General features: G+C 36.8%; 4 protein-coding genes across 6 annotated transcripts; 1 reads left to right on the top strand and 3 right to left on the bottom strand.

Annotated features, from left to right (window-relative positions):
• The first annotated feature begins 250 nt into the window (after window positions 1-250).
• LOC125587315 lies at window positions 251-7134 on the top strand. Its single transcript, XM_048757561.1, has 3 exons — window positions 251-888; window positions 1694-2520; window positions 7105-7134. Exons 2-3 carry the CDS (start codon window positions 1702-1704, stop codon window positions 7132-7134), a joined length of 849 nt encoding a protein of 282 aa, XP_048613518.1. The 5' UTR covers window positions 251-888; window positions 1694-1701.
• Window positions 7135-7427: 293 nt separating this feature from the next.
• LOC125586966 (phospholipase D zeta 1) lies at window positions 7428-15186 on the bottom strand. Of its 2 annotated transcripts, XM_048756956.1 has the most exons (20): window positions 14680-15186; window positions 14293-14394; window positions 14084-14190; window positions 13846-13984; window positions 13454-13624; window positions 12835-13008; window positions 12168-12410; window positions 11967-12083; window positions 11263-11402; window positions 10999-11148; window positions 10545-10701; window positions 9984-10463; window positions 9692-9802; window positions 9384-9530; window positions 9097-9294; window positions 8874-8975; window positions 8510-8641; window positions 8171-8236; window positions 8022-8083; window positions 7428-7943 (listed from the first exon to the last, which is right to left on the bottom strand). In XM_048756956.1, exons 1-20 carry the CDS (start codon window positions 14935-14937, stop codon window positions 7694-7696), a joined length of 3306 nt encoding a protein of 1101 aa, XP_048612913.1. In that variant the 5' UTR covers window positions 14938-15186; the 3' UTR covers window positions 7428-7693. The 2 variants fall into 2 exon arrangements, with proteins under 2 accessions (XP_048612913.1, XP_048612914.1); XM_048756957.1 differs by lacking the exons at window positions 14293-14394; window positions 14680-15186 and having other exon boundaries at window positions 13454-13616; window positions 14084-14101.
• Window positions 15187-17747: 2561 nt separating this feature from the next.
• On the bottom strand, window positions 17748-20526 carry LOC106398940 (60S ribosomal protein L19-2-like). Its single transcript, XM_048757562.1, has 4 exons — window positions 20407-20526; window positions 18471-18533; window positions 18206-18266; window positions 17748-18097 (listed from the first exon to the last, which is right to left on the bottom strand). The coding sequence occupies exons 1-4, from the start codon at window positions 20524-20526 to the stop codon at window positions 17748-17750; spliced, it is 594 nt and encodes a 197-aa protein (XP_048613519.1).
• A 1846-nt stretch (window positions 20527-22372) lies between these two features.
• On the bottom strand, window positions 22373-23618 carry LOC106397750 (ethylene-responsive transcription factor RAP2-3). 2 transcript variants are annotated; one of them, XM_013838372.3, is made up of 2 exons: window positions 23335-23618; window positions 22373-23112 (listed from the first exon to the last, which is right to left on the bottom strand). In XM_013838372.3, exons 1-2 carry the CDS (start codon window positions 23495-23497, stop codon window positions 22541-22543), a joined length of 735 nt encoding a protein of 244 aa, XP_013693826.1. In that variant the 5' UTR covers window positions 23498-23618; the 3' UTR covers window positions 22373-22540. The 2 variants fall into 2 exon arrangements, with proteins under 2 accessions (XP_013693826.1, XP_048614695.1); XM_048758738.1 differs by having other exon boundaries at window positions 22373-23109; window positions 23335-23585.
• Between the last annotated feature and the right edge of the window lie 1792 nt (window positions 23619-25410).

Consider the following 25410-nt stretch of genomic DNA (forward strand, 5'->3'; position numbering starts at 1 on the left):
TTATTACACCGTAGTCAGACGATACGTTCCTATCATTCAAATTATGTAATAACATGCCAAAAATAAAATAGAATACGACATCGTTACGAATTTACGATATACAGTACAAGTATAAACACAAAGTTGTATAAGTTGCAAGATGTTTGCATCATATATATAATATATACACAAATCAAATGGAATATATACATACAGTATACGTATGCAATCAAGACATGAGACTGGATTAGTTTGTTATTAGGTGCGTATATACAATCACATGTTATATGGAGTTTTAATTGACCTTTTCCTTTGCTTTCCCTTGCGATTTAATAATCAAATTTGTTAGTCTATGGTCTAAGCCTAAATATATATGCGCCCTAGTGCATATGTTAGATTTTATGCATGTCCACTTGGCTAGATTTCTTAGGTAATCCATAGGGATTGCTTACGAGTTTTAAATATAAAGTTAAGTTTGAAAAATTATTACACAAAAAATATGGAAAGAGATAATATAAATTATCTTGCGCTACATGGAATTATGATAAATGTATGGTCACAATGGAGCAGATTAGCAATCAAAATCGAATTACTATTTGGGAGAGGATGAAATAAAATTGATATACATATTATTTACTATGTTATGAAAGATTAGCCGCAAACGTTGAAAAATATAAAAGATGTGGGGCCCGCTGCACTATTTGCACAGTGAATTTCTCTTCTATATAAACGATCGTTTCGATCGATTGTAAACACACCATCCTTCTCTTTCAATAACACATCATCTCTTCTTATCAGTATTATCTTCTTCGTACGGATATAAAATTTTGCTTTATTTAAATTCCTGCGATATAATAAAATTCCAGTTCTTTTCATAACACGTTATCAGCACGATCACTCTGCGATTCGGTAACATTTATTTGTATCATTTATACCCTGTTATAATGGTCGGTATACCGCCTCTACTATTATTTATATTATGTTATAATGGCCGGAATACCGCCTATATTATTTACTAATAATTTAATTTATTAATGGTCGGCCGAGCCGTCTTATATTCTGTTTATTATTTATTGGTCGGCCGAGCCGCCTTATATCCTGTTTATTATTTATTGGTCGGCCGAGCCGCCTTATATTCTGTTTGTTATTAATTGGTCGGCCGAGCCGCCGTATAATTTATTTATTACTCTGCATTGATCGGCTGAGCCGTCGCATGATTTGTTGTCATAACATAAATATTTTATTGTCATAATTTTTTACTTTTATGAAATTTTATAGATTTGATTGACCATTTAATACGATATTTACGGACTAATTTTTGGTGCACTCGATTTAACCCCAACGGTCACAAAGAAATTTTTTCAAAAATTTCCCTTTTCTCCAACGGTTATGAACAGTATTTTTCACCTATAAATACAACTCATTTTCACTCCATTTCATCATCCAAAACATTTCATCTTCTCTCAAAAATTTCAAATCGCTCTCCTCCGATTTTTCATTTCAAGAAAGATGATTCGCGCACTTTTGTTTTTATGTGCCATTTTTATTTGTGTTTCTATTTATGGTTTATTCGTTGGAGAATTTACTCCGACTGAATTTAAGATGAATATCGGTTTAATTTTCTTTACATCGCTTCTCCTTGTAATTGCTTGTATGATTAATGTAAACGGTTTTTAATTATGAAGTTCTAATAAATTATTATTTTGTGTTTTAGAATTACAAATGGCAAACATCGAGAAACTCCAGTTCCCGGCCCTGAAAATAACTGGCGAAAATTACGTCGGGTGGGTCACAAACGTGAAACCATATCTGGTGATGAAAAAGATAACCGAAACAATTGTAATCTGTAACAAATCACCACCCGAACATATAGCCGAAGCGATAATCTTCCTGAAGAAGCATTTAGATGAAAGTCTAACGCACGACTATGCAAACGTCGAGGACCCAGCTGAACTGTGGCAAACTTTAAAAGAAAGATTCGATAACCAGAGACAAATCAACCTTCCTCACGCTCTAGAAGAGTGGAAAAATCTGAGGTTCCAAGATTTTCAAAAGGTTGAGGATTACAATTCCGCTATCCTGCGGATAGTTGCACTCCTGAAGTATTGTGGTAATCCTGTCTCTGAGGCAGAAATGATGAATAAAACATACATCACTTTCCACAAACAGCTTCACTTCTTACCCGAAATTTACAGAAAATGCGGGTACACGAGATTTTCTGAATTGATGGTTGCGCTCATGTTAGCTGAAAAGAACAATGAACTCTTAATCAAAAACCACAATTCCCGGCCTACGGGAGCCAAAGCATTCCCTGAAGTGAATGCTACGGCGATAGAAAATTCGGAAAGAAGAAACCATACCAATCGAGGTCATGGCCGCCGTTTCAACAACAAACGTGGAAAAACTTACAATCCCAAATGGAGGGGATCTAATAAGTGGGTTAGACCCGGGCAAGTTTCCAGGGTAAAGAAACTCAAGAGGATACCACCCAGAAGCGTGAGACAGTGTGTTACAGATGTGGTTGTAAAGGACATTGGTCCCGTACCTGTCGTACTCCTTCACATCTCTGTAAGTTATATCAAGAGTCCACGAAAGGAAAGGCTAAAGAGGTGAACCTCACGGAAAATGTTGAAGGGACCTCATACCTTGAATCCTCCGACTTCGCTAATGAGCTGGACTAGATTACTCCTGAAGAGAATCGAAATGCCTATGATAAGAGTATTGAATAGTTTTCAGTATTACCATGTATAATTATTATATTTCATGTTTTAAACAAATAATGATGTTTTTAACGTCATCTTATTGTATAATTATTGTGTCTTTTTTTTTATGAATGAATTTTATGTTTCTTTTATATTTATGACAATTTCAGAAATGGATCATAATGCTAATGGAGCAAAATCCAAGAAACGGATTCGTGAAATATGCATACCAGATAGTGGAACAACGCACACTATTCTGAGACAAAAGAGATATTTCTCTAATATAAAACCGACAAGAATTGTCGTCAATACAATATCAGGTCCTGCAGACGTGATTGAAGGAACTGGTAAAGCAAACTTTACTTTACCGAATGGAACAAAATTTTCCATAAATAATGCTCTATATTCTCCAAGTTCTAAAAGGAATTTGTTGAGTTTTAAAGACATATATCTTCACGGATATGATACTCAGTCTGCAACTGAGGATGGAAAGAAATACATGTATGTAACTTCTGAGAAATGTGGCAGAAAACACATATTAGAAAAGTTTCCAGAACTTCCTTCGGGACTACATCATACTTATATCGATGAGATCGAATCAAATCTTTTAGTAAAACAGAACCCAGAAGAGTTCACATTATGGCATGATCGCCTTGGCCATCCAGGCACTACAATGATGCGTAAAATCATAGAAAGTTCACATGGTCATCCACTGAAAATCCAGGAGATTTCTCAAGGGAATAAAATGACATGTGTTGCATGTTCTCTAGGAAAATTGATCGTAAGGCCATCGCCAACCAAAATCGATAAAGAATCACCAAAGTTCCTTGAAAGAATTCAAGGCGATATATGTGGACCTATACACCCACCTTGTGGACCATTCCACTATTTTATGGTATTAATTGACGCATCCAGTAGATGGTCACACGTTTGTCTATTATCATCTCGAAATGTGGCATTTGCGAGATTTCTAACTCAGATAATCAAACTGCGAACACAGTTTCCTGATTATACTATTAAAAGAGTTAGACTAGACAACGCTGGTGAATTCACATCCCAAGCATTCAATGACTATTGTATGGTAATGGGAATTGAAGTTGAACATTCGGTTGCTCATGTTCATACGCAAAATGGTTTGGCTGAATCTTTAATTAAGCGTCTGCAATTGATTGCAAGACCATTGATCATGAGATCAAAACTTCCAACCTCTGTATGGGGACATGCCATTTTGCATGCAGAAGCACTCATTCGGATCAGACCGAGTGCATACCATAAGTATTCCCCACTACAGTTAGCGTTTGGTCGAGAACCAAACATTTCCCACTTTAGAATCTTTGGTTGTGCGGTATATGTGCCTGTAGCACCACCACAACGTACAAAGATGGGACCACAAAGAAGATTGGGAATATATGTTGGTTTTGATTCCCCATCAATTATTAGATACCTAGAACCACAGACTGGTGACGTCTTTACAGCACGTTTTGCTGATTGTCATTTTGACGAAAATGTATTCCCAGTTCTAGGGGGAGAAAACAAAAATGTTGGAAGTGATATAAAATGGAGTGTACCATCATTGTTATATCTTGATCCTCCCACTAAAGAGTCAGAACTAGAAGTTCGACGAATTATGCATTTACAGAGTATAGCTAACCAGCTACCTGATGCATTTGTAGATACCAAGACGGTAACTAAATCTCATATACCAGCTGCAAATGCTCCTGCTCGTATCAAAATGCCAAATGAACAAGAAAAGAGGATGACACACGAGAGCCAAAAACACGCCTGAAGCGTGGTAGACCTGTTGGTTCTAAGGATAAGAATCCTAGGAAACAGAAGAAAGCTGAAATATATGATGCACCCAAAATAGCAGAAAATATTTTGGAGGAAATAAATGATAAGGATTCTGATGAATCAGAGCATCATGAATCAGAGCATCATGAATCGAAAGATAATCATGAAATTTCTATTAATTACATCCATAATAAAAGGATATGGAATATAAATGAACAAAATGACCTTGATGATGCTTTCTCATATATTGTGTCAAGTGAAATAAATGAAGAAATCGATGATCCAGAACCAAAATCTGTCTATGAATGTCAAAAGAGACATGATTGGGAACAATGGAAAAATGCAATACAAGCTGAACTTGATTCGCTTAATAAACGAAAAGTATTTGGATCTATTGTGCTCACACCTGCAGATGTGAGACCAGTTGGGTACAAATGGGTTTTCGTTCGAAAGCGAAATGAGAAAAATGAGATTACGAGATACAAAGCTCGTCTAGTGGCTCAAGGTTTTTCTCAAAGACCTGGAATCGATTATGAAGAAACGTATTCTCCAGTTATGGATGCCATCACATTTAGATTCCTGATGAGTCTAGCAGCTGATAAAAATCTAGAGATGCGTCTCATGGATGTTGTTACAGCTTATCTATATGGATCATTAGATATTGATATCTACATGAAAGTTCCTGATGGATTTAAAATGCCAGAAGCATTAAGTTCCAAACCTAAAGAGTTATGTGCAATAAAATTGCAAAGATCATTATATGGGTTAAAGCAATCTGGACGTATGTGGTATAATCGTCTCAGTGATCATTTAACAAAAGAAGGATATGTGAATGATCCTATATGCCCATGTGTTTTCATCAAGAAAACAATATCCGGATTTGTAATAATCGCGGTATATGTTGATGATCTTAACATTATCGGAACTCAAAAGGAAATACAAAAGGCATCAGACTATCTCAAAGGAGAATTTGAGATGAAAGATCTAGGACAGACACAGTATTGTCTTGGCCTACAAATAGAACATTCACAAAATGGTATATTTGTGCATCAATCCACATACACTAAAAGAGTGTTGAAACGATTTAACATGGATAAATCAACTCCTCTTAGCACCCCGATGGTCGTTAGGTCACTTAATATTGAAAGTGATCCATTTCGACCACCTGAGGAGAAAGAAGAGATACTTGGTCCGGAAGTACCATATCTAAGTGCAATTGGAGCACTGATGTACCTTGCAAATTTTACACGGCCTGATATATCATTTTCTGTGAATCTTTTGGCAAGATTCAGCTCATCTCCAACTCGAAGACATTGGAATGGGATTAAACATGTTTTTCGTTACCTCCAAGGGACCATTGATTTAGGTTTGTTTTATCCTAAAAGTTCAAAAGGTCAAATGGTTGGTTTTGCAGATGCAGGATATCTTTCAGATCCACACAAAGCCCGATCGCAAACAGGATACGTTTTTACGATCGGAGGCACTGCTATATCTTGGCGTTCTCAGAAACAAACGCTCGTGGCTACTTCTTCAAATCATGCTGAGATCATTGCACTCCATGAAGCAAGTAGAGAATGTGTATGGCTAAGATCAATAAGCCGACACATCTGTTCAAGCAGTGGAATTGACGAAAATATAGAACCAACTATTTTATATGAAGATAATGCAGCATGTGTTGCTCAAACAAAGGACGGATATATCAAAAGCGATAGAACGAAGCATATTCATCCGAAGTTCTTCTCATACACTCAAGAGCTCGTGAAGAAGAAAGAGATTGAAGTAAGATATGTCCAATCATGCGACAATGCAGCTGACCTCTTCACAAAATCACTTCCGACTTCGGTATTCAGAAAACATGTTCATAACATTGGAATGCGTCATCAGAAGGATCTATGACTGCTCATTCGAGGGGGAGCTTACGTAGTTGTACTCTTTTTACCTTACTATGGTTTTTCCCATTGGGTTTTCCTAGAAAGGTTTTTAACGAGGCAACATAGACGTTAAGCGAGAGTGGATAGTGACACCGGTCCCCAAGGGGGAGTGTTATGAAAGATTAGCCGCAAACGTTGAAAAATATAAAAGATGTGGGGCCCGCTGCACTATTTGCACAGTGAATTTCTCTTCTATATAAACGATCGTTTCGATCGATTGTAAACACACCATCCTTTTCTTTCAATAACACATCCTCTCTTCTTATCAGTATTATCTTCTTCGTACGGATATAAAATTTTGCTTTATTTAAATTCCTGCGATATAATAAAATTCCAGTTCTTTTCATAACATACTAAATATTATTAAGCAAATAAATTTGATGAAGTAACTAACAAAGCACTCTTTGAAAGAAACAAATGTGTCCCAAAAAAATCCGCCATTTCTTGAAATTCTCCTGACTTTACATATAGTTTAATAATTTCTGCTTAGAAAAAGAAATACATATAATTTAGTAAATTACTTAATATTTTGAGAAACTAAATTTGATGAAGAAACTAAAGCAGGCCACTGATTTACATATAGTTTAATAATTTCTGCTTGGATTGTTACTAGTTTCCACGTTTTCATCCGAATTCAAACCCGTATAATGTAATCATATTTTCAAAAAGAAGTTCAATTTAATGATTTACTATCATTTCAGCTAATTCTTGTAACCTCTTTCTACGATTAACTAGTATACCTATTGTGTAAAGATAAAGAATTGATCACCAAATCCTCCACATGGTATTACTTTTTATTTTGTAAGTTGCGACTTGTATCCCACAAGCAGATATAAGCACTCAGAACAAACTATGTCACAACAAAGAGATGCCAGTGCAAAGATGGAGTTGTTTGATTCTGAGCCAAACAACAAAAGGCACAAACATGTCACATGTCCGCTCGTGGATCTCGAAACCGACATTAGATTATTCAGTAGTCTTTCTTTTACATATACTACAAATCATGTGGGTGACAAATTTGAAGTCGAGTATAAGATACTAAATATTTAACTTAAAGAAAATGAATTTGTTCTTTCTTTACCTCGGAAGAGAGCAACCAAAAAATAGCAAAATGGCTTCTCTTCCGAGTTCCCTCTTGTTTCCAACATCACACATATCCCTCCCTATACAGACATCTTTAATTCTTTCCCATAAACATTTGAAATGAATTGGTTAAAGATAGCAATGAAGTTTTTTCCCGTGTAGAACAGTCGCTGAATAGATTCGAGATCAGTATATAAGGTTATGATCTCAATGAAAGACTTGAGCTGATGCGTAGTATTCACTCTCATTGAAGAAAGGTCTTAGATCTTCTTTGCACATGAAATCTAAAGGGAAAGAGACTAGATGTCCCTTTATCGACTTTAGTCTGTCCATCGGATCGCTTCTCTTGATGTCTCCATTGTGGTAAGACTCCAGCTTCTCCGGTGCTATTCCCAAGTCGATTGTTGTGTGTCCCAGTTTCTCCTTCCAATACGATATGCTTTGTCTGAACGCCATTCTGCGTATATACATACCCAGGAGGAATCATGTGATAGTGTCCAAAAATGGAAAAGGGAAAGACAAACCGGGATTGTACCTTGAATGGATGAGATCATTGGGTACACAAGAGAAGACATCCTGATATATCATTGTGTTTGTCTGCATTGGGATATAAATAGCTCAAAGGTTATATATATATTTGGCCAGTGAAATTAAAATGTTGATTATGTAAATCATGTTTCTAACCTTTGCAGTTGCCATCCATATCTCCTTGTAGGTTGAATCAGAAACAGGATCAATTATCTGATCAATCTGAAAAAAAAAGACAGAGATCTGATTATTGTAAATACTAGCACGGGAAGCATTAAGAGTCTTGAAGACCCTCTTCAATCACAGCCATTGCTTGAAATTTCAAGCTGGGGAGGTTTAGATCATTAGGTGTAAGTACAACATTGGTTTCTAAGAAAAAATTTCATGGCAATTGAAGTATTAAATGTGTTTATATACTGAAATCTCTCGACTCCAATGGTTATACTATAGAAAAATCATCCAACATAGAGAAACAATTAAGGATATGATACGAACCTCTCCACTACGAAGTCCAAGGTGTTCTGACCAAAGAGAGAGCCTAAGGCTTAAAGAAAATTTCCCAGCCTTCCATGGCTTTCCAGCCATGAACGAATCTACCAACTCTTTGTCTTCGATTAGTACTCCAATCTGATATAAAAGGACACAAGCATGTTATGCTTCTTAATGTTCAGCGTACATACGGTATTACAATAACATATTCAGCATGTACTTTAAAATCAATTCCGTATAAACTTCGCTATAACATGTTAGCATCAATACTCTCTTTTAAGAAGAAAAAGGTGTTCACATAAATAAACTAGGCTTTTGGAAATCGATGCATAACACCCAAAAAAAGATAAGGTGAGTGTAAAATATTGACCTCAGAATCCCTTGAGCCAAGCAAACTCCGGTCATTGATATTGGCAGATCCAATCAATGCTGCACGGTCATCAATTATCATGATTTTACTGTGAACATACACCTGCACAGAGAGAGAGATATTATTCACATTTTTCAGCAGTCACTACATTTAAACACATTAAAAAAACATGCACTAAAAAGGCAGCGATGAAAATCTAACCCATAGATGATTAATTTGTTACCTGACTAGTGGCAACAGGTCCATCTTCGGAAAGTTTATCATACGCCCTAAGGCCGTAGAAGGAGATATAATCATTAGCCTTTGGGCCAACAGTTTTGTAAAGATTGTTCAATATTGAATTATGTCCTCTGTACATGGTTCGATACTGCCAATGCATTATGGCTCTAACTGATGCTGCACCGCTGTCATCAATACCTCCCTGACAGGTACATAGGTCATTTAGAACAAATGCATATCAGAGGAAATTACTTTTGAAAAATGAAGACAGCATTCTAAAGGAAAAGTAACCTGAAACCCCGGGAGGAGAGGTATAACAACAATAACTCTGAAACTTTTCTTTTCGTTATGGGCACGCAAAATCCTCTTGTACAACGCTTCTAAGACACGGTTCTTTATTGTGTCATCTCCAGAAAGGCCTGATATGAAAAACTGATTCTGGATAGGCATAGCACAAGATGTGAAGTCAGAAAAATGGAGCGCATGTGAACCTATGTCCACTACTTTTATAATGCGAATATGGCAGGTTGTTTTAATAAAATTCTACATGATGCTGTCAAATTGTGATTCTATAAAGAAAAAATTCTTATAGCAAATACCTCAATGTAGATAAAATGTTCAGCTTTATCAATGAGAGAACGGTAAGCAGAATGGATACTCTCTTCAACTTGGCTTGTTCCAGCAGACCACTGGCTGACGCTTCGTATAATCTGAAAATAGGTGCAATCAGTGTAAATATTGACGGGAAATTCTGTTTTTTTCTGAGAAAATTTCGAAGATTGTAAGCAAGGCAAGAAGGAAACAGAGGAGCAACTTACACAATAGCCTCTTTGCAATATAAACTGGGAATGCAATAGATTAATGGTATATGTAAACTTCCAAAACACCCACCTGACAGCGGCATGAAGTTCTCGGACCGACTTGTCCAGTCTCATCTGGCGACCCGACTTGATAACCACGTTCTTGTGTTTCCCACCACTCTGAATCAATTGAATTAGAACCACGCTTTGCCACTGGAAGATGTAGCCCATTACGATCATCTACAAATCCCCTCATAGGAGTATCTCCCACACCTGGTTCTATTTTGGATTTCCGGAAAGAGAATGGACCATTTCTACTGTTAGTACCATTTGCTTTATGCCCCCTACTCGAACCATCCTCATCAACTGGCTCTTGAGGCAAAAGTAACGGAATGTCCTGCAAAGATGATCCAGAAGAAAATGAATCATCTCTTCTAATCCCTCTAATGCTGTCTTCGTCATTCTTGCATTCAGTGTCCGACTCCTCTTGCCTTCCCATGTAGTGGGGTATAACCATGTGATGTTGGGGCATAAGAAGCGGAATTGAATCTTCGTATGGTGCTTTGTTTCTCTGAAACGATCATTGATTATTTTACGATAATGACACCAAAAATCAAAGAGATCGAAGAATGTTCATGACGAGTGGATAAACCTTAGCATAGTTCCAGCGTTGAACAAAGTGCCTAGCCACATCACGGCAAGGTGGACCCCATAAAGCACAATGCACATCATGCCAAGGCATCCGTGGATATTTTTTACGGTCTAACTCATCTTTCAGAGCATCCTCCCAAGTGTTTGGTTCAGATTCTCTGCAAAAAATTTGAAGGCGTTAAAACAGTAATCAAAGGGTAGAATTCAGAAAGATGAAAATGTGGCAATCCTGGTTTGTATTGGAGATTCAATATCTGATTGGTGGAAAGCACCGAACAGTTTACCTTCAAACATCACAGTCAAAATTACTGAAAAGTGAAAGATAATTTGTTCTTATTTAAAAAGGTAAACTTGGTAAACTTAAAAGAGACTCCATTTACATCTAAAAATCAACTCGCCTCTTAGTTCGCAATACTAAAATCTGTTAATACTCGTTGTGAAAGGGAAATTCTTACCTAGGGTTGTAATAGTCCTTTCCAGGCCATGTCACAGAAGGGTTATCTCCTACTTTATGTTCAAACGTGTCGTACCGGCCAAAACACAAGTCCAACCCTCCAATGAAGCAAACCTGATGATCGACGATGACGAGTTTTTCATGGTGGGACCTGCAAAGACATGCAGAAGTATAAATCAAAGTTATTCCTGTTTATTTTGTGGTTAGGAATATTAGAACTAATAAACAAGAAAGAAATATATTAGAACTGTGCACCATATCATACCAGAGATAGACACCGCTAGAGAAGTGGTCAGGATAACGAAGTACCCTCACATTCTCATGAATGCTAAGAAGCCTGCGTTTGCTATATACACTGTTGATCTTTAAAGCAAGAGCAACCTCCTTGTATATAAGGATGTATATCTGAAAAGTGATAGTAATAAGCAAATGAAAACTTGAGATTCGAAACAGTGCACTGAAATTTACATGTCTACACTGTTGTGAAGAACAGAAGCAACCCTCCTTGAGTAGAAGTATATAAAACTCTTACACTCATAAAACTATGAAATACAGAAACCTACCCCTCCAGACTAAAAGTGCAAGAAAACGAAGTCAGCATTTACTCTAACCAAGGAATTATCCTGAGTATAACAAGCATTGAATAAACTAACCAAATGCTAATTTTTGAGAGGACAGGAAGAAATGATCCCATCCAACACTATTTCTATTTTACTAATTCAATTCGTCACCAAGTATAAACAGAAACAATGACTGATTTAGCAACATCAAATATTCACTGCAAGGCCACCCAATAGGTCTTAGGAGGCATGCCAAAGAGAGTATAGCCTTCAATAACAAAGACAAAAATGAACGCATTAACATGCGTTCATCCCTCCTAAGCTGGCAAGTAAGATCTCCTTAGCCCACTAAAGAAGCATCAATATAGAAGAAATAGCTACTAAGTACATAGATGTCTGTAGTACGTACCTGAACTCCTTGCTTAGCTTTGTTCTCCAACAAGTTATCAAGTCTGGAAGATGTATGAGAGTCATAAGGGCGCCTAAGATAGAGTTCTGGGCACACCCACCAGCCACAAATGAAAATCTACAAGACAAATCAGATCAGTTGAATAAGTAAGAAAATCAACTCATCGTCCGTCTCCACACCCTTGAATGAAAAGTGGCAGACCTCAGATTTAGCATTTTCAATGGCCTCAGCCATGGCTGCAAAAGCTGCTCCACCATCCACGAACCACTGGGCCTGACTTCCGTCATCTGTTAAACCCCTCGGCGGAGCAAATGAGCCAAAGCGATGAGGATGGCACCAACCCTCAGGGGGTCTAAGGGCCGCATCGTTAATAGAAGCCACCCAATCTTTAACCTTTGCACTACTCTTCGCCCTTATTCTTATACTCCGGTTTCCAGATGTTACCTGGTATTTTTAACAAAGTTATGAAACAGTAATTCTCCACCCCTTTATTGACATGTAAACCAGGGAAAAAAACTAAAAGGGGACAAGAAACTGATGATAAATAAAATATGGAAGGTTACGGAAACAAGGATTTTATAGAATCCCACTTTAATTGACAGCAATTTACTAATCGTCTTGGCTATCAGTTTCCCAAGGTGCAACTAAAGCTCCAAGTTGATGATCAGCCAAAAAGATGCAAACTTAGGAAATCGACAAAAGATACCTTGGACAGTTAAAAAAAAATTATATATAGAAGCATTAAAACAACAACATTACAGGTTATTTACACAAGAGGGTGACGAAAAAATGAATACCAAGGAGGCTTATCAGATGAATTAAGCAAAAATGTAAATTCTAAGAGATATGTAGGACAGTAGCTGCTAACCTTGAATGCATGCCGCAGCGGATTATGATCCTTCAGCTCTACTGCTAGTGATACATCAGCACCATCATTTCCATTAGAAACTGGTAGGACATCAAAAACAATTATATCCAATAGCTTTGGATCAAATGGATCTTCCAACAAGGCAAGAAAGCCTGGCTTTAGTACCCCCCACACCTGTACTGGAGAAAAAAATAACCTTAGCTATGATCTTATATCTCAAATTACCAATGAGTGTCTGATTGGAAGCAAAAAGTATAAATTGTAAAAGGAGACGATTACAATATTTGATAGCACATACATTGTGAACATAAAGATTTACAGCAGTTATATACTTCTTCAAACTTTATATCTCACCAGTGTGATTAAACATTCAGAAAATTTTAATTCTCAACAGTCCTCCAATGAGAGTAGTAACAAATTTTGGTATTATAAAAGAGCTACTAACGGTGAAACCTACTTTCTTCTGATATATCATTTTTTCATGGCATTCGATGCGTTAAGAGACAAAGAAAGAGTGGAAAAGGGGACAAGTCATCCAATAGGAAATCCAGAGGTAATCAAATTCCCATAGCAATCTACAAACTAAACGATATGAAAAAGAAAATTACAATTTGCATACCTTCTGCCAGTTATCATTGCAGCAACAGAACCAGCAGCATCCACAGCATCTATCAGAATCATCGCTCTTTGAAATTTTCGGTAGATGTTTAACCATGATATAATCTTCTTTCAGTTTGGGTCCATACTCTGGTGAAAATGACAACATCGAGACCTCCAAAAACCTGCAAACCTATATTACGTATTTAGCACTTAACAATGCATGCGTATAGCCCCTCTGAGATGGAACGAAGCTCAATTAATATGGGAATAATAGCTCGAAATGCATAGAAACCTTCATCATTCACTTGCTATTTCTAGCTAGAATAGAAAGAGAAAAACCCTTGGCAAAACTAAGTACAGACTATGATAGAGTAGTTTAGCCACGCAGAGAAATAGATTATAAAAATATACCTCTCGTGAATTGACAATATCAAGATTCCCTAGAAAATGATTAAGATATTCTTGCATAGCATGCTTTCCTCTAACTGATATGGACTGCTGTCTTCCCAAAGGGCGAATGACTGGCAAAGCAGCACTTGAAGGAACATCTCTGCAAGAAAAAAGAGCCTACTTGTAAGTAAATAATGACATCAGCTGGACTAGTACATCAGCAACTTATAAAGCCAGAAATGGAGCCAGCAAGTCTAACCTATTTTTGGCACTCTCCTCTTGATGTAACTGGACTTCATCAACATCTTCATCTTGCACAATGGGTGCATGATCCCCTATTCCTAGATTTTGAAGCCATTCTTTAACCTTTAATATTATATTCCAAAGAAAACAACATCAAAACTCAGTGCAACGCCAAGCAGACAAACTAGTAAAGCAAGTTTTAATATTTAAAGCTTGAACACAAACCTGTTCTTGCTTCTCGTGAATTTCTTCGATAAAAGCACGTTTCTTCAATGCAAAATGCAAATAAAATACTTGAGAAGCTTTCTTCACAAGCTGCCACTTGAACTGTTACATAAAAAAAAAAATGCTAAAGTCAGAAAATCAAATCAAGGCTCCACTAAAACAAGCACCGTTTCTACTACAGTTATGCATTTGATACATGTCAGCCATATCACATCGACTTGACGATTCAAAAGACCATCTCTTCAAAAGTTGTGATTGTGAGATTATACAAAGAAAACAAAAGGTCTCCCCAAACGAATATAGTTTCTACTTCGATCAATACTCATAATATTCGAATTATGCAACAACATAACTCTGAGGATGATTGAAAGGGAGGGAGGGACTTGCCTGCTTGTATTGGCACTCAATGGTGTACGACAATAGCACGGGGCTAATATCGCTGGCATCAGGGCGAGACACGGAGACGATTACAGCTTTAGGCAATTCTTCGAAGATGCGATTCGCCTCCTGCGTAGGAGCCGGCGCGAAGGAGAAGAGCGACGAGACCATCGAAGGAATCTGCTCCGGCTGCATCTGAAAGTATCGTCCTCCTCCTCCTCCGCCGCCGCCGCCACCGGCGGGAGACATCAACTGCTCAGACGCCATCCTCTGATCGCAATTTCCCCAACTCGATCTCCGAATTTTCAAGATCTAAAAATCGCGTGTTGATCCTTTTTGGCCTTGAGGGAATTTCCGATCAGATGACCGGATCGATAGAGATGATGAATCTGAGGGAAAATTCAAAAGTGGGAGAGAGAGAGACGGTGTTGGTTTTGTTTACAAAGAAAGCAAAGTGAAGATGATATGAACTACGTCTGCTTTGACCTTCTTTAATTTGCGCCGATGGTACTTCGAAACCGGATCCGTGTTTTAAAAATTTTACACACCTTATATATATATAGTCTAAGCTTATAATATAGTTCCTTTTATTTGAGATTATATCAAGTTTTATTTAAGAAACATATCTTCAAAAAATGACATTGTAGAGAAAAATCAGTAAGCTACTCACTTTTAGCCAATGTTTTTAAACCCTACCCGGACACTGAACCGGACGATTTACTGGGTTGCTGGGTCACTGGGTCGACCGCGGGTGAACGGCAGATTAATAAATAAATTAATTTTATTATATAATAATATATCAGCTATGTAAATAAAAATATATAAACTAAAGTTTGATATTTTGTAAATGGTTTTTAAGAAAGAAAAATAATAGTTTGGATATGTATATATTTATGTTTAAAAATATTTAAAAAATACTTAACTTTAGTTTTTATATTTTTATTTTCATCTGACATACAAAATATCAAAAAATAGTTTAAACTATTTAAAATTTTCTCTAACAAGGTAAAATGTATGACATCTAAAAAAATCAAGACATAAAATTTATAAATATTTAAATGTGTAATGTGAATAATAAATTAAACTTTAAATACAAAATAAACCAAAAGTAAAAGATCATTGTAATAAATTGTCAATAACGAAAATAAACTAACACCAAATCACATCAACTAATTTTGGTTCTCTCTACCATCGTTCATTTCATTTTCTTCAGGTGGCATAGTGAAATCTTCATCAAAATCTAAAAATTACAAATATAAAATTGAAAAGAGAAAACCTAACTTTTTTTTTAATCATCACCTAATTTATTAATTGGAAATTTATAATATAAAACATAATCTAAAAACATAATTAAAAACTAAAAAAAGAAGTTAAAATTATTTATTGGTTCAACCGGTGGTTCAACCGGTATCGGGTTTCGGATTTTACTTGATTTTTACGGATTTTTGCGGGTTTCTAAATATTGAGTTTTTCACAAAATCCAAACCGGATTTTTTTCTGGGTCATCCAGGTTTACCGGTTCAACCGTGGGTCCGGGTCGGGTTTCAAAACACTGGTTTTAGCCAACACAATTACCAGTTTCCTGTAAAATATAATTTTCATAGATCTATTTTGTTAATTTTGTTTTATTAAAATCATTTTTAAAGCATAATTAATTATATCCAAATACTTAATCAAGTGATAATTAAACTGCCTTTTTCTAACCCATAATTTTGAAAGTTGTTGTGATTTTGAATCATTTAGCACATGGTTAAATCGTGTGCACCACTGTACAAATTAGTTACCGTCATTGATTTGCCGTATAAAGTTACTGTCATTGATATGGCAGGGATGAACTACAGTACACAATTACTGTCCCTAATCATTTAAGTTTTAACACATGATACTTTATCTCCTATTTTAACTTCTAGTAAAAAAATTGAGACAACGATCAATCCAACTTGTCTTTCATTTGCTAGATCCATACACAAATTGGTGAAATAGATAATGCGAAGATAGAAAATAAACTATGAGTTTATTAATGGGAAAATGGCTATTAAAATCCCAAACTTACAGATTTTGGCCATTTAAAGCATATACTTTGGCTTAGACAACTTAAAACATCAAACTTTTATTTTAATCCTAAACTTTGTTTGACTAAGCCACATTAGGCACATCGCTAAATTCTCTAACAGAATTATAAACAGAGTTAATTAACTCCCAAGTCTAGTTAAATAAAAGATGTCAACTTTTTTAGGGTCCCAACTACATGTAGGCATATGCAATTCCATAGCTACCGAATCAAAAGCCGCTTTGAAGAGTTGCGAGAAGCTCTGCGTTTCTCAGGCTTATTTGGAAAAACCTCAAAAAACCTAAAGTGTGATTGATGTATACGATAGGACTGTATTATATAAACTATGCAGAACTGAATATTGTAAAGAATAAATTTGATAAAATTATACCAAAGATTAAGAAAATGATGATTCAACTGCAGAGGCGAGATATTATCTATTTCCTTCTTATTATGAGTATCTCGCCTCTGCAGTTGAATCATCATTTTCTTAATCTTTGGTATAATTTTATCAAATTTATTCTTTACAATATTCAGTTCTGCATAGTTTATATAATACAGTCCTATCGTATACATCAATCACACTTTAGGTTTTTTGAGGTTTTTCCAAATAAGCCTGAGAAACGCAGAGCTTCTCGCAACTCTTCAAAGCGGCTTTTGATTCGGTAGCTATGGAATTGCATATGCCTACAGGTAGTTGCGAGCCTAAAAAAGTTGACATCTTTTATTTAACTGGACTTAGGAGTTAATTAACTCTGTTTATAATTCTGTTAGAGAGTTTAACGATGTGCCTAATGTGGCTTTGTCAAACAAAGTTTAGGATAAAAATAAAAGTCAATAAACGTTTGATGTTTTAAGTTGTATAAGCCTAAGTAGATGCTTTAAATGGCCAAAATCTGTAAGTTTGGGATTTTAATAACCATTTTCCCGTTTATTAATAGTAAATTAGTGAGATCCCAACCATGAGAGCAAAACGGTTCCAACAAAATCATGTAAAAGAAAACAATTTCTTATTGAAGAAGTAAACTTAAGACACAACAGCTATCTCTCCACCTCCGGCTCCTCTAGCTAAACGTTCCTTCTTTCTGGCAAACTTTCTCTCCTTCCTAGCCTTGTTCTTAACACGCTTGGCCTCAAACTGGCCAGAGAGTGTCTTCTCTCTCGCCTGCTCAACCTTGGACTTGTGGATGCTCTCCATAAGCACGCGCTTGTTCTTAAACACGCCACCCTTCACTTTCTTGTACATGTCATGGTACATGTGCTTGTCGATCTTGTTTTTCTCACGGTAGTTGAGAAGGAAACGCCTCAACACCCTCAGTCTATTCATCCAGAGAACCTTGGTGGGTTGCCTCACCTCTCTTGTACCCTTTTTCTTACCTGAAAACCCAATAAATATTGAATAAGGAAATCTCAAATCTATCAAGAGATTACAAAAGATAATATGCGACCAAAAAAGTAGATATTTCAAACATGAAATTTCATTACCATAACCAGAGTGACGTTGAAACACCCAAACCCGTGAATCTTTGAAAACACGTGAAAATTTCTAAGTAAAAGATCGAGTCAAATTTTATCGGATGAACATGAGAAATACTGCAACTTTATAAATAAAACCCAATACTAAGTATTAAAAATCATGTAGTTTATAATAAAATATCTTTTACAAAACCTCTCAACATTACCCACATTTTAAAAACCCTTGCCGATGGTCTTTATAGCCTCGCGCTCCGGTCTACATAATCAACCTTACCTGCATCGCAAAAGGAGGCATGAGCATACAAAAGTACTCAGTGAGGACGCTCAATACCGCCCACTACAGCCCAATAATCAAACACTCAATCAATACTAACACCCCTAGCATCCGGTTCTATCATTCCTTTACTTAACTAGTTCCATTACTTTAACATTTCTTAACCATTCGACCCGAAGGTCCATAATCCTGCGGCAGAAGCCAACCTGCGGCCGAAGCCAAACCTGCGGCCGTAGCCAAACCTGCGGCCGTAGCCAACCTGTGACCCGTCGGTCCATTACATTCCCTTAACCTTTTTCCTTAACCTTTTTCTTATATTACATTTCAATTATTCTTTCCTTTAACGCATTATAATTTCCTGACATAGGTTCTCAAGATCAAACGTTCATTTCTCACATAAACATCCTAACATAACTCGATAATCCATGCATTTCTCAAGAACACGATGAACGAACTTTCCTTAATCAATTCCTATCATACATTTCTTAAGAAAACGAAGAACGAACTTTCCTTAAACGAATTCTATCAAACATTTTCCTATGAATAGGATGAAAAAACTTTCCATAAACAAATTCTATCCAAGCATACACACGTTCTTACTGAATCAACTAGACAAAATAATTCTTATTGGACTGCCACGAATCACGTCCTCACCTGGATTGATCTTAAAAGATCGAAGACTCTGAACCTAGTTGTGTTTTCCGGCGAAGAATCTTGCGATCCTCCTTGCTCGATCCTCACCGCCCAAACTCTCTCTTTAAGACTGCGTTCTTTCTCTAGACTCCCTAAGACTTGATTTTTGAGTTGTGTCTAGAAAGAGAGCTGGAGGTCCCTTTTTATATTGCTCTTGGACTTGCTCACCAAGCTGGAAATTTATTGTTGTTTTTCTTATTTGGCTTGGTCAAAATTTGCCATCAATACTCGAAGAATCTATGCGCTTCTTTCCTTATATGAATCTCGATATCCCGATCTTTCTTCCGTAAAATTCTCCCAAAGATGACCAGTCAAACTTTCCTTAGTTGGAACCCGCATTGTCCAGTAGTCGAACATTCATTAATTAGTCATGCGGTCTCGACCTTTCCTTACGTACGCTCCGATCATTTCATGATCGTTCTACAGTCACTCAGCCCATTTCAATTTCGTTCCATAAGTTCACTTATGATCCGAAACTTGTCAAAGTACAACTTATTCTTCCAACCTTCATGGATATAAGTGTTTCCACACTTAGAAAAATAGACTCCTTGATGAATCAAACCTCTCACGATTTATTTCCTTCAAATTTAAAAATACTCCAGGAGCGGGTCGTTACAGATGTCCCTTTAGTTTGGCCTCGTTCAAAGTCCTTGCATGAGCACGTGAGTGGATCTTGGAGGGTTCTGATAATTAAACCATCCTTGACAAGCTCCTAATGTTCTGCCCTGATAGAGTTATTTATATAATAAATCTCAGTATATTAAGAAGAAGATTATCAACATGAGATCTTACGTAAGAGTAAGACTCAATCAAACAGCAAAAAAGTATCAAAATCTTACTGGAATTAGCCATGGAGATATCCTTAGATTCACTGGGATCAAGCCACACTTTTCCTTTCCCGCACTTCATTACGGATGCGGCGAGACGCTTCTGGGCATTCTGGGCGACATGTTGTTGGAGTTTGTGGTTACGAAGAAGAAACAATGAAGAATAAGGTCAAAGAAAGCCGTTATTGTAATTGATCGAATGTATATTGAGACTACAGTACTTATAGGATTTATCCTTAACATATTTCTTAGATCTGAAATAAGGAAAAGCTAACAATTTCCATTTAATTTTAATAATCTTTCAAGAAAAAAAAGAAGCAATTTCCATTTAATAGAAAAAGTAAATAATTATATTTCTATTTCTCTACTTTTTTATCAAAGTTATGGCGAGCGAATGAGCTAAATATTGTCCGTACCAATACGGGACATTCCTTGGGAGTAGCGGCTGTGGCGGCGCATCCTTCGGGGATAATTGCAGCGTCTTCTTCGCTTGTTAGCTTCGTCCTTGTCTTCGATGTTGATACCAATGCCACCATTTCTGTTCTGGAAGCTCCTCCTTCTGAGGTTTGGGGGATGGAGTTTGAACCTATATGGTAATAGACTTTAGTCTCTGGATCTTAGCTCTAGAATAATGATTTGAAACTATTTGGAGTTCGTAGCTTAGATCAGTCGGGAACCTAAGACTAAGAGTGTCGTGTACTGTCTATCTAGATCGCTTCTGATTTGTTCATGTAGACTCACGATCATAGTAGCAGAACAGCAGTTTATTAGTGCTTGCGTGAAACGTCTCATGAAATGTGTAGCTCGGATCAGAAAGGAGCTTTGAGTGTCGTATATTGTGGTCTGACTCTCTAGATCTGTTCATGTGGACTTACAACCATAGTAACAAAACAACAGCTTATTGGTACGTACTTAGGTGAAGCATCTTCTTGATTTGGTCATTGCTTGTGATCGTTTCATGTATTAGTCGTGACTTGTTTTCACTGATAACATAATATACCATACATTAATAAATAATAATATAGATGATTACATGAATCTGATCAGTCACAAACTTCTTCTTCGCAACCTTTTCTTGCTACATGTGATTTCTGATCTAGGTGCTTTGTTGAATGTTCTATATCTACATACCTATTGACAATATAGTGTTCAAAATGGTTCATGCACCTAAACCAATCAACGTTACTTTATTTTAATCATATGCATGTATAAATTTCAAGATAGGATAGGGTAATTAGTTTACAGTTGAACCACATTTACAAGAGAACAAAAAAATCTTAGCATCTTAATCAACGACGTGCTAGACGCAGGGCCGGCTTATTAGGGGGACAAGCGGTGTGACCGCCCCTGACCCAAGCTCGTGTCTCCTCTATAATAATAAATAAAAGGTCCAATTTTTTATAAATTTATATTTTTATATATAAAAAATTATAAATATAATAATTTAAACTGAAAAGGACCCAAAATTATTTGATATGTATATAGTTTTATTTTCATTACAAAATATATAAAATATTACCGATTAAATTTTATAAATATTTTAAACATTATCGGAATATAAATTTTAGAGAGTACAAATTTTTGTTTTTGCTCTAGGGCTTCAAATTGAGCCGGCCCTGGCTAGCCAGACGAGTTTATTATAGAAGAATCTTAAAATCAAATAAAGTTAAAAAAAAAATATTTTTTAAAAGTTATTGTAATTTTGCATTCAAGATATCGTTCTTCGAGTTATGAAGTTTATCTCGTAGGTAAGATGTTGCTATTGTGTTTTTCTTTTCTCAAAATCGAGATATTTCAGAATTTCGATGTTGTAACGGATCAGACTTTTTCCACTAAAGTTCCCTATGAATAATGAAAAAGAAACACTCTAAACATAATCATATAACCTTTTTCATAGGTACACGAGAATCATACGTACCTGCGAGAATCGGCAAAAGAAAAAGACCGCTAGTTCGTCTCTTCATGCCCGTCTTAAGAGCACCAGCGTTAATGAACCCCCTATTACGGTTCATAATTTGAATTTTTTATTATTTTTTTTATTTTTATTTTAAAAATAAAAAAATAAAAAATAAATTGACTAATAGCGGGCCGTCACGTGACGTGGGATCCGCTAAACAGTGATGATTCGGGTTCATACGGAAGAAGCATGGCGAAACATGATGATTACTGTAGCATATTATAATTTTTTTTTTCTGGGGAAGCGTGTGAACTCCACCCCCGAACTTCCAATGCTCGTGCTCTAAATTTCACAAGACAAAAGGTAATTTAAAAAAAAAATATTGTAATGTGGTTTCAACTAGTAAACTTTGTTGTGATCAGGTGTAGTGGTAACTGGTAAAGTAAAACAAAATAACACAAAATAAAACAAAATACCACGAACCATAAATATAACGTTCGATGTGATTCACGATAACTCCACCCATTACCAACCACATAATCATCATCATCAGTTCCATGTAATGGTAAAAAGCCTTAGAAAGTAACGGCGGTTACATATGTTCCATATATTACAGACTTTATTTGATTTTCACTTATTACATTTACTTTATTTTATGCATACGATGAGATGACATCATCAATCATCCACACATCCACTGACTCGTCGAGCTGACTCGGCTGCTCCCCCGTGGTACCACCGTCAAGCTCAAGGAAAGACTCCAAGCTCGATATCTGCTGTTTAAGATCGTAATCAAGCTCAAACCCGTAACTCCGGTTCTGAAACTGGTCACCGTTCCCGAACCCAATGCACTCGACCGGGAAACTCGGCTGAGTTAACTCGCTCTGAGAGAGTACACAGAGCTTCTTCGCCGGAGGCTGATCGTCTGACACTGGGGGTGATGTCAGCGGAGGAGGAATAAGATCAGGGAAGTTGAGCTTGGCTTTATCGCCGCGGATACGCTTAGCAGCTACGTCATAAGCCATGGCGGCTTCCTCCGCCGTGTTGAACGTCCCGAGCCAGACTCTGGTGCCTTTCCGTGGATCTCGTATCTCTGAAGCCCATTTTCCCCACGGACGCCTACGTATCCCTCTGTAAACGTTCTTCCTCTTCCTCCCCCGTTTCTCCGTCGTCGCTGGCTCCCTCTCCTTCTCCTTCACCACCGCCTCATCTTTCAACGCCACTTCTAAAGTTTAAAAGTGCAAGATTACATATACACAGCCAAGTTCCACAATAAACTAAATAATTATTTTACAGAATCTTTTATCATCATTACTCATGCAACTTCTAGAAAATAATTCTTCCTTTTTAACTTACTAAAAATCTCTTTAACTATTCCAACTATTTAATTTTCTTAGATTTTCAAATTACTACATATTTTTTTTTTGCATGATTAATTTAATATTACCTTGTTGGTTGGTGGGTTGAAGCTTGGAGGTGGGATGGAAACTCCATAAATAGTCGCCGGCGGAAGCATCGAGCTCAGACCAGAGTTCCTCCGCCGTGAGTTTCCTACCCTTGGCCTTGGTGAGGATAGGAACAAAATCGGATATGATAGCACCGCCACACATTTTCTCTGTTTCTTTTATTTCACTCTTATGCTGGGTTTCAAGAGAGAGATGAGTTTGGTGGACGTGAAACGCATTTATAGGCGAAGATAAATGATGTATAGAGAGTACAGTATATGTTGATAAAATAAAAGATAGGAAAGCTTTTGCAGTATAAAATGAGAAAGCTTTTACACATGTTCCTTTTTTTTTTCTTACACATGTTCCTTGATACACGACGGTTACAACAAATTGAATCCAGATAACGACAAAACTAGATGATTCGTTTTGATACCTGAAGAAAAACGTATGAAAATGTCATTAATTTATGATTAATCTGAATCTGGAGTGTTGCCTCCACGAGCGTCGGGTAATGAATGCTTCCTAGCCTAAATATATATTGAATCAGTACACCTCATCTTTTATACGTAAAATAAACGAGTCAAAGAACATGGAGTTAGAGCGATGTACTGAGAGCACCATTAGTGGTGAGCTATCTTAGAGCAGCTCCAGAATACCTAACAACAGGCTCCTAACAACAGGCTCCTAAAAAAAAGTGATTAAAAATAAATGAAAAAGGCCAAAAAACTTTAGAACCGCTGTCTTATTTGGGCTTTTTAGAGCCGCTAAGAAGCTCTTACGTGGCGGCTTGTGATTCGACCGCAAATCAAATGCTCTCTCTCTCCTTCGTCGCGACAAAGTCGAATGGCTTTTGGTTTGCATTCTCGACTTCTTCGTCTTCTCACTTGAATTTCTTCGTATATGTCGATTTTCGTCGACTATGTCGTCTCGGCGATCGTCGTCTGTCTCGTCGTCTCTCTCATCTCGAAGCTCGCCGTCTCTCTCGTCGTCTCTCTCGCCGTCTGTCTCGTCTCGATTCTCGTAATCTCTGCCGTCTGTATCGTCGTCTCTCTCGTGTTGAATCTTGCCGTCTCTCTCCTCGTCTCTCTCGCCGTCTCTCTCGTCGTCTCTCTCGCCGTCTCTCTCGCCGTCTGTCTCGTCTCGATTCTTGTCGTCTCTCTCGTGTCGATTCTCGTCGTCTCTCTCGAATCTGGTCTGAAATCTCGTCTCGGTCTCCTTATCGGTAAGAAATCATCCTTTTGATTTGGTCTGAAATCTCACACTCTCTGTTCGTGATCCGCTGTTATGATGAACCTTGAAGAGAAAGCAAGGATGGAGGAAGGATATAACTCAGACAAGATGGAAGAAGAAGCAAGATAAGTTCGAACCTTGTCTTTTGAAAAAGAACTTTTATTAAAAGATGATAACAGTGGTGATATATTTGATAATATTGAGGAAGGTGATATCTATTAGATTGGTAGTAGAGTTTTGTTTGACTGTTGAAAATATTGAATCCTTTGCATAGAAACATAGTCGGTTGGTTTGTTATAACAAGTGTTGATGATGAATTTTAGGAAGAACTGTCTCTATTAGTCTGGAAGCAGAGTCGATTGTGTTTCACATTATCACACCAAGCTGTTCTTGTTTTTATTTTCATATCATTTTGTGTTCGGTTATCTGTGTAAATAATTGATTGATCAAGGTTTATTACTTTGTTTATATAATTCTATTTTTGTTGGTTGTGTGAGGAGTGGTGATCATCAAGAAGCGGGAGCCGACAGTTGGAGAGTTTCCTTTCATTCATTACGGATTCAACATGGCCAGAAGATCCATATTTCACTTCAATCAGCAAGAGGTTAGCAGACTTGTCTTTAATACTTTGTTAGAGCTTCATTAGGTTTGGAAATTAAATGGTATTGGTTAGAGCTTGATTAGGTTTGAAAATTAAATGGTATCTGTTAGTTGTGTGGATGTGATTTGCTTTTGTTGTCGTGTTTCTTTTAGTTGTAGTTTCTTTTAGTTGTAGGTATGAACATTGATTGCCATTAACACACAAAGAAAGTAACTTCAACAACTAAAATTTTTAAGTTTCCTTT

Source organism: Brassica napus, chromosome C5, assembly GCF_020379485.1.
Source record: "Brassica napus cultivar Da-Ae chromosome C5, Da-Ae, whole genome shotgun sequence".
NCBI classification, from domain to species: Eukaryota; Viridiplantae; Streptophyta; class Magnoliopsida; order Brassicales; family Brassicaceae; genus Brassica; species Brassica napus.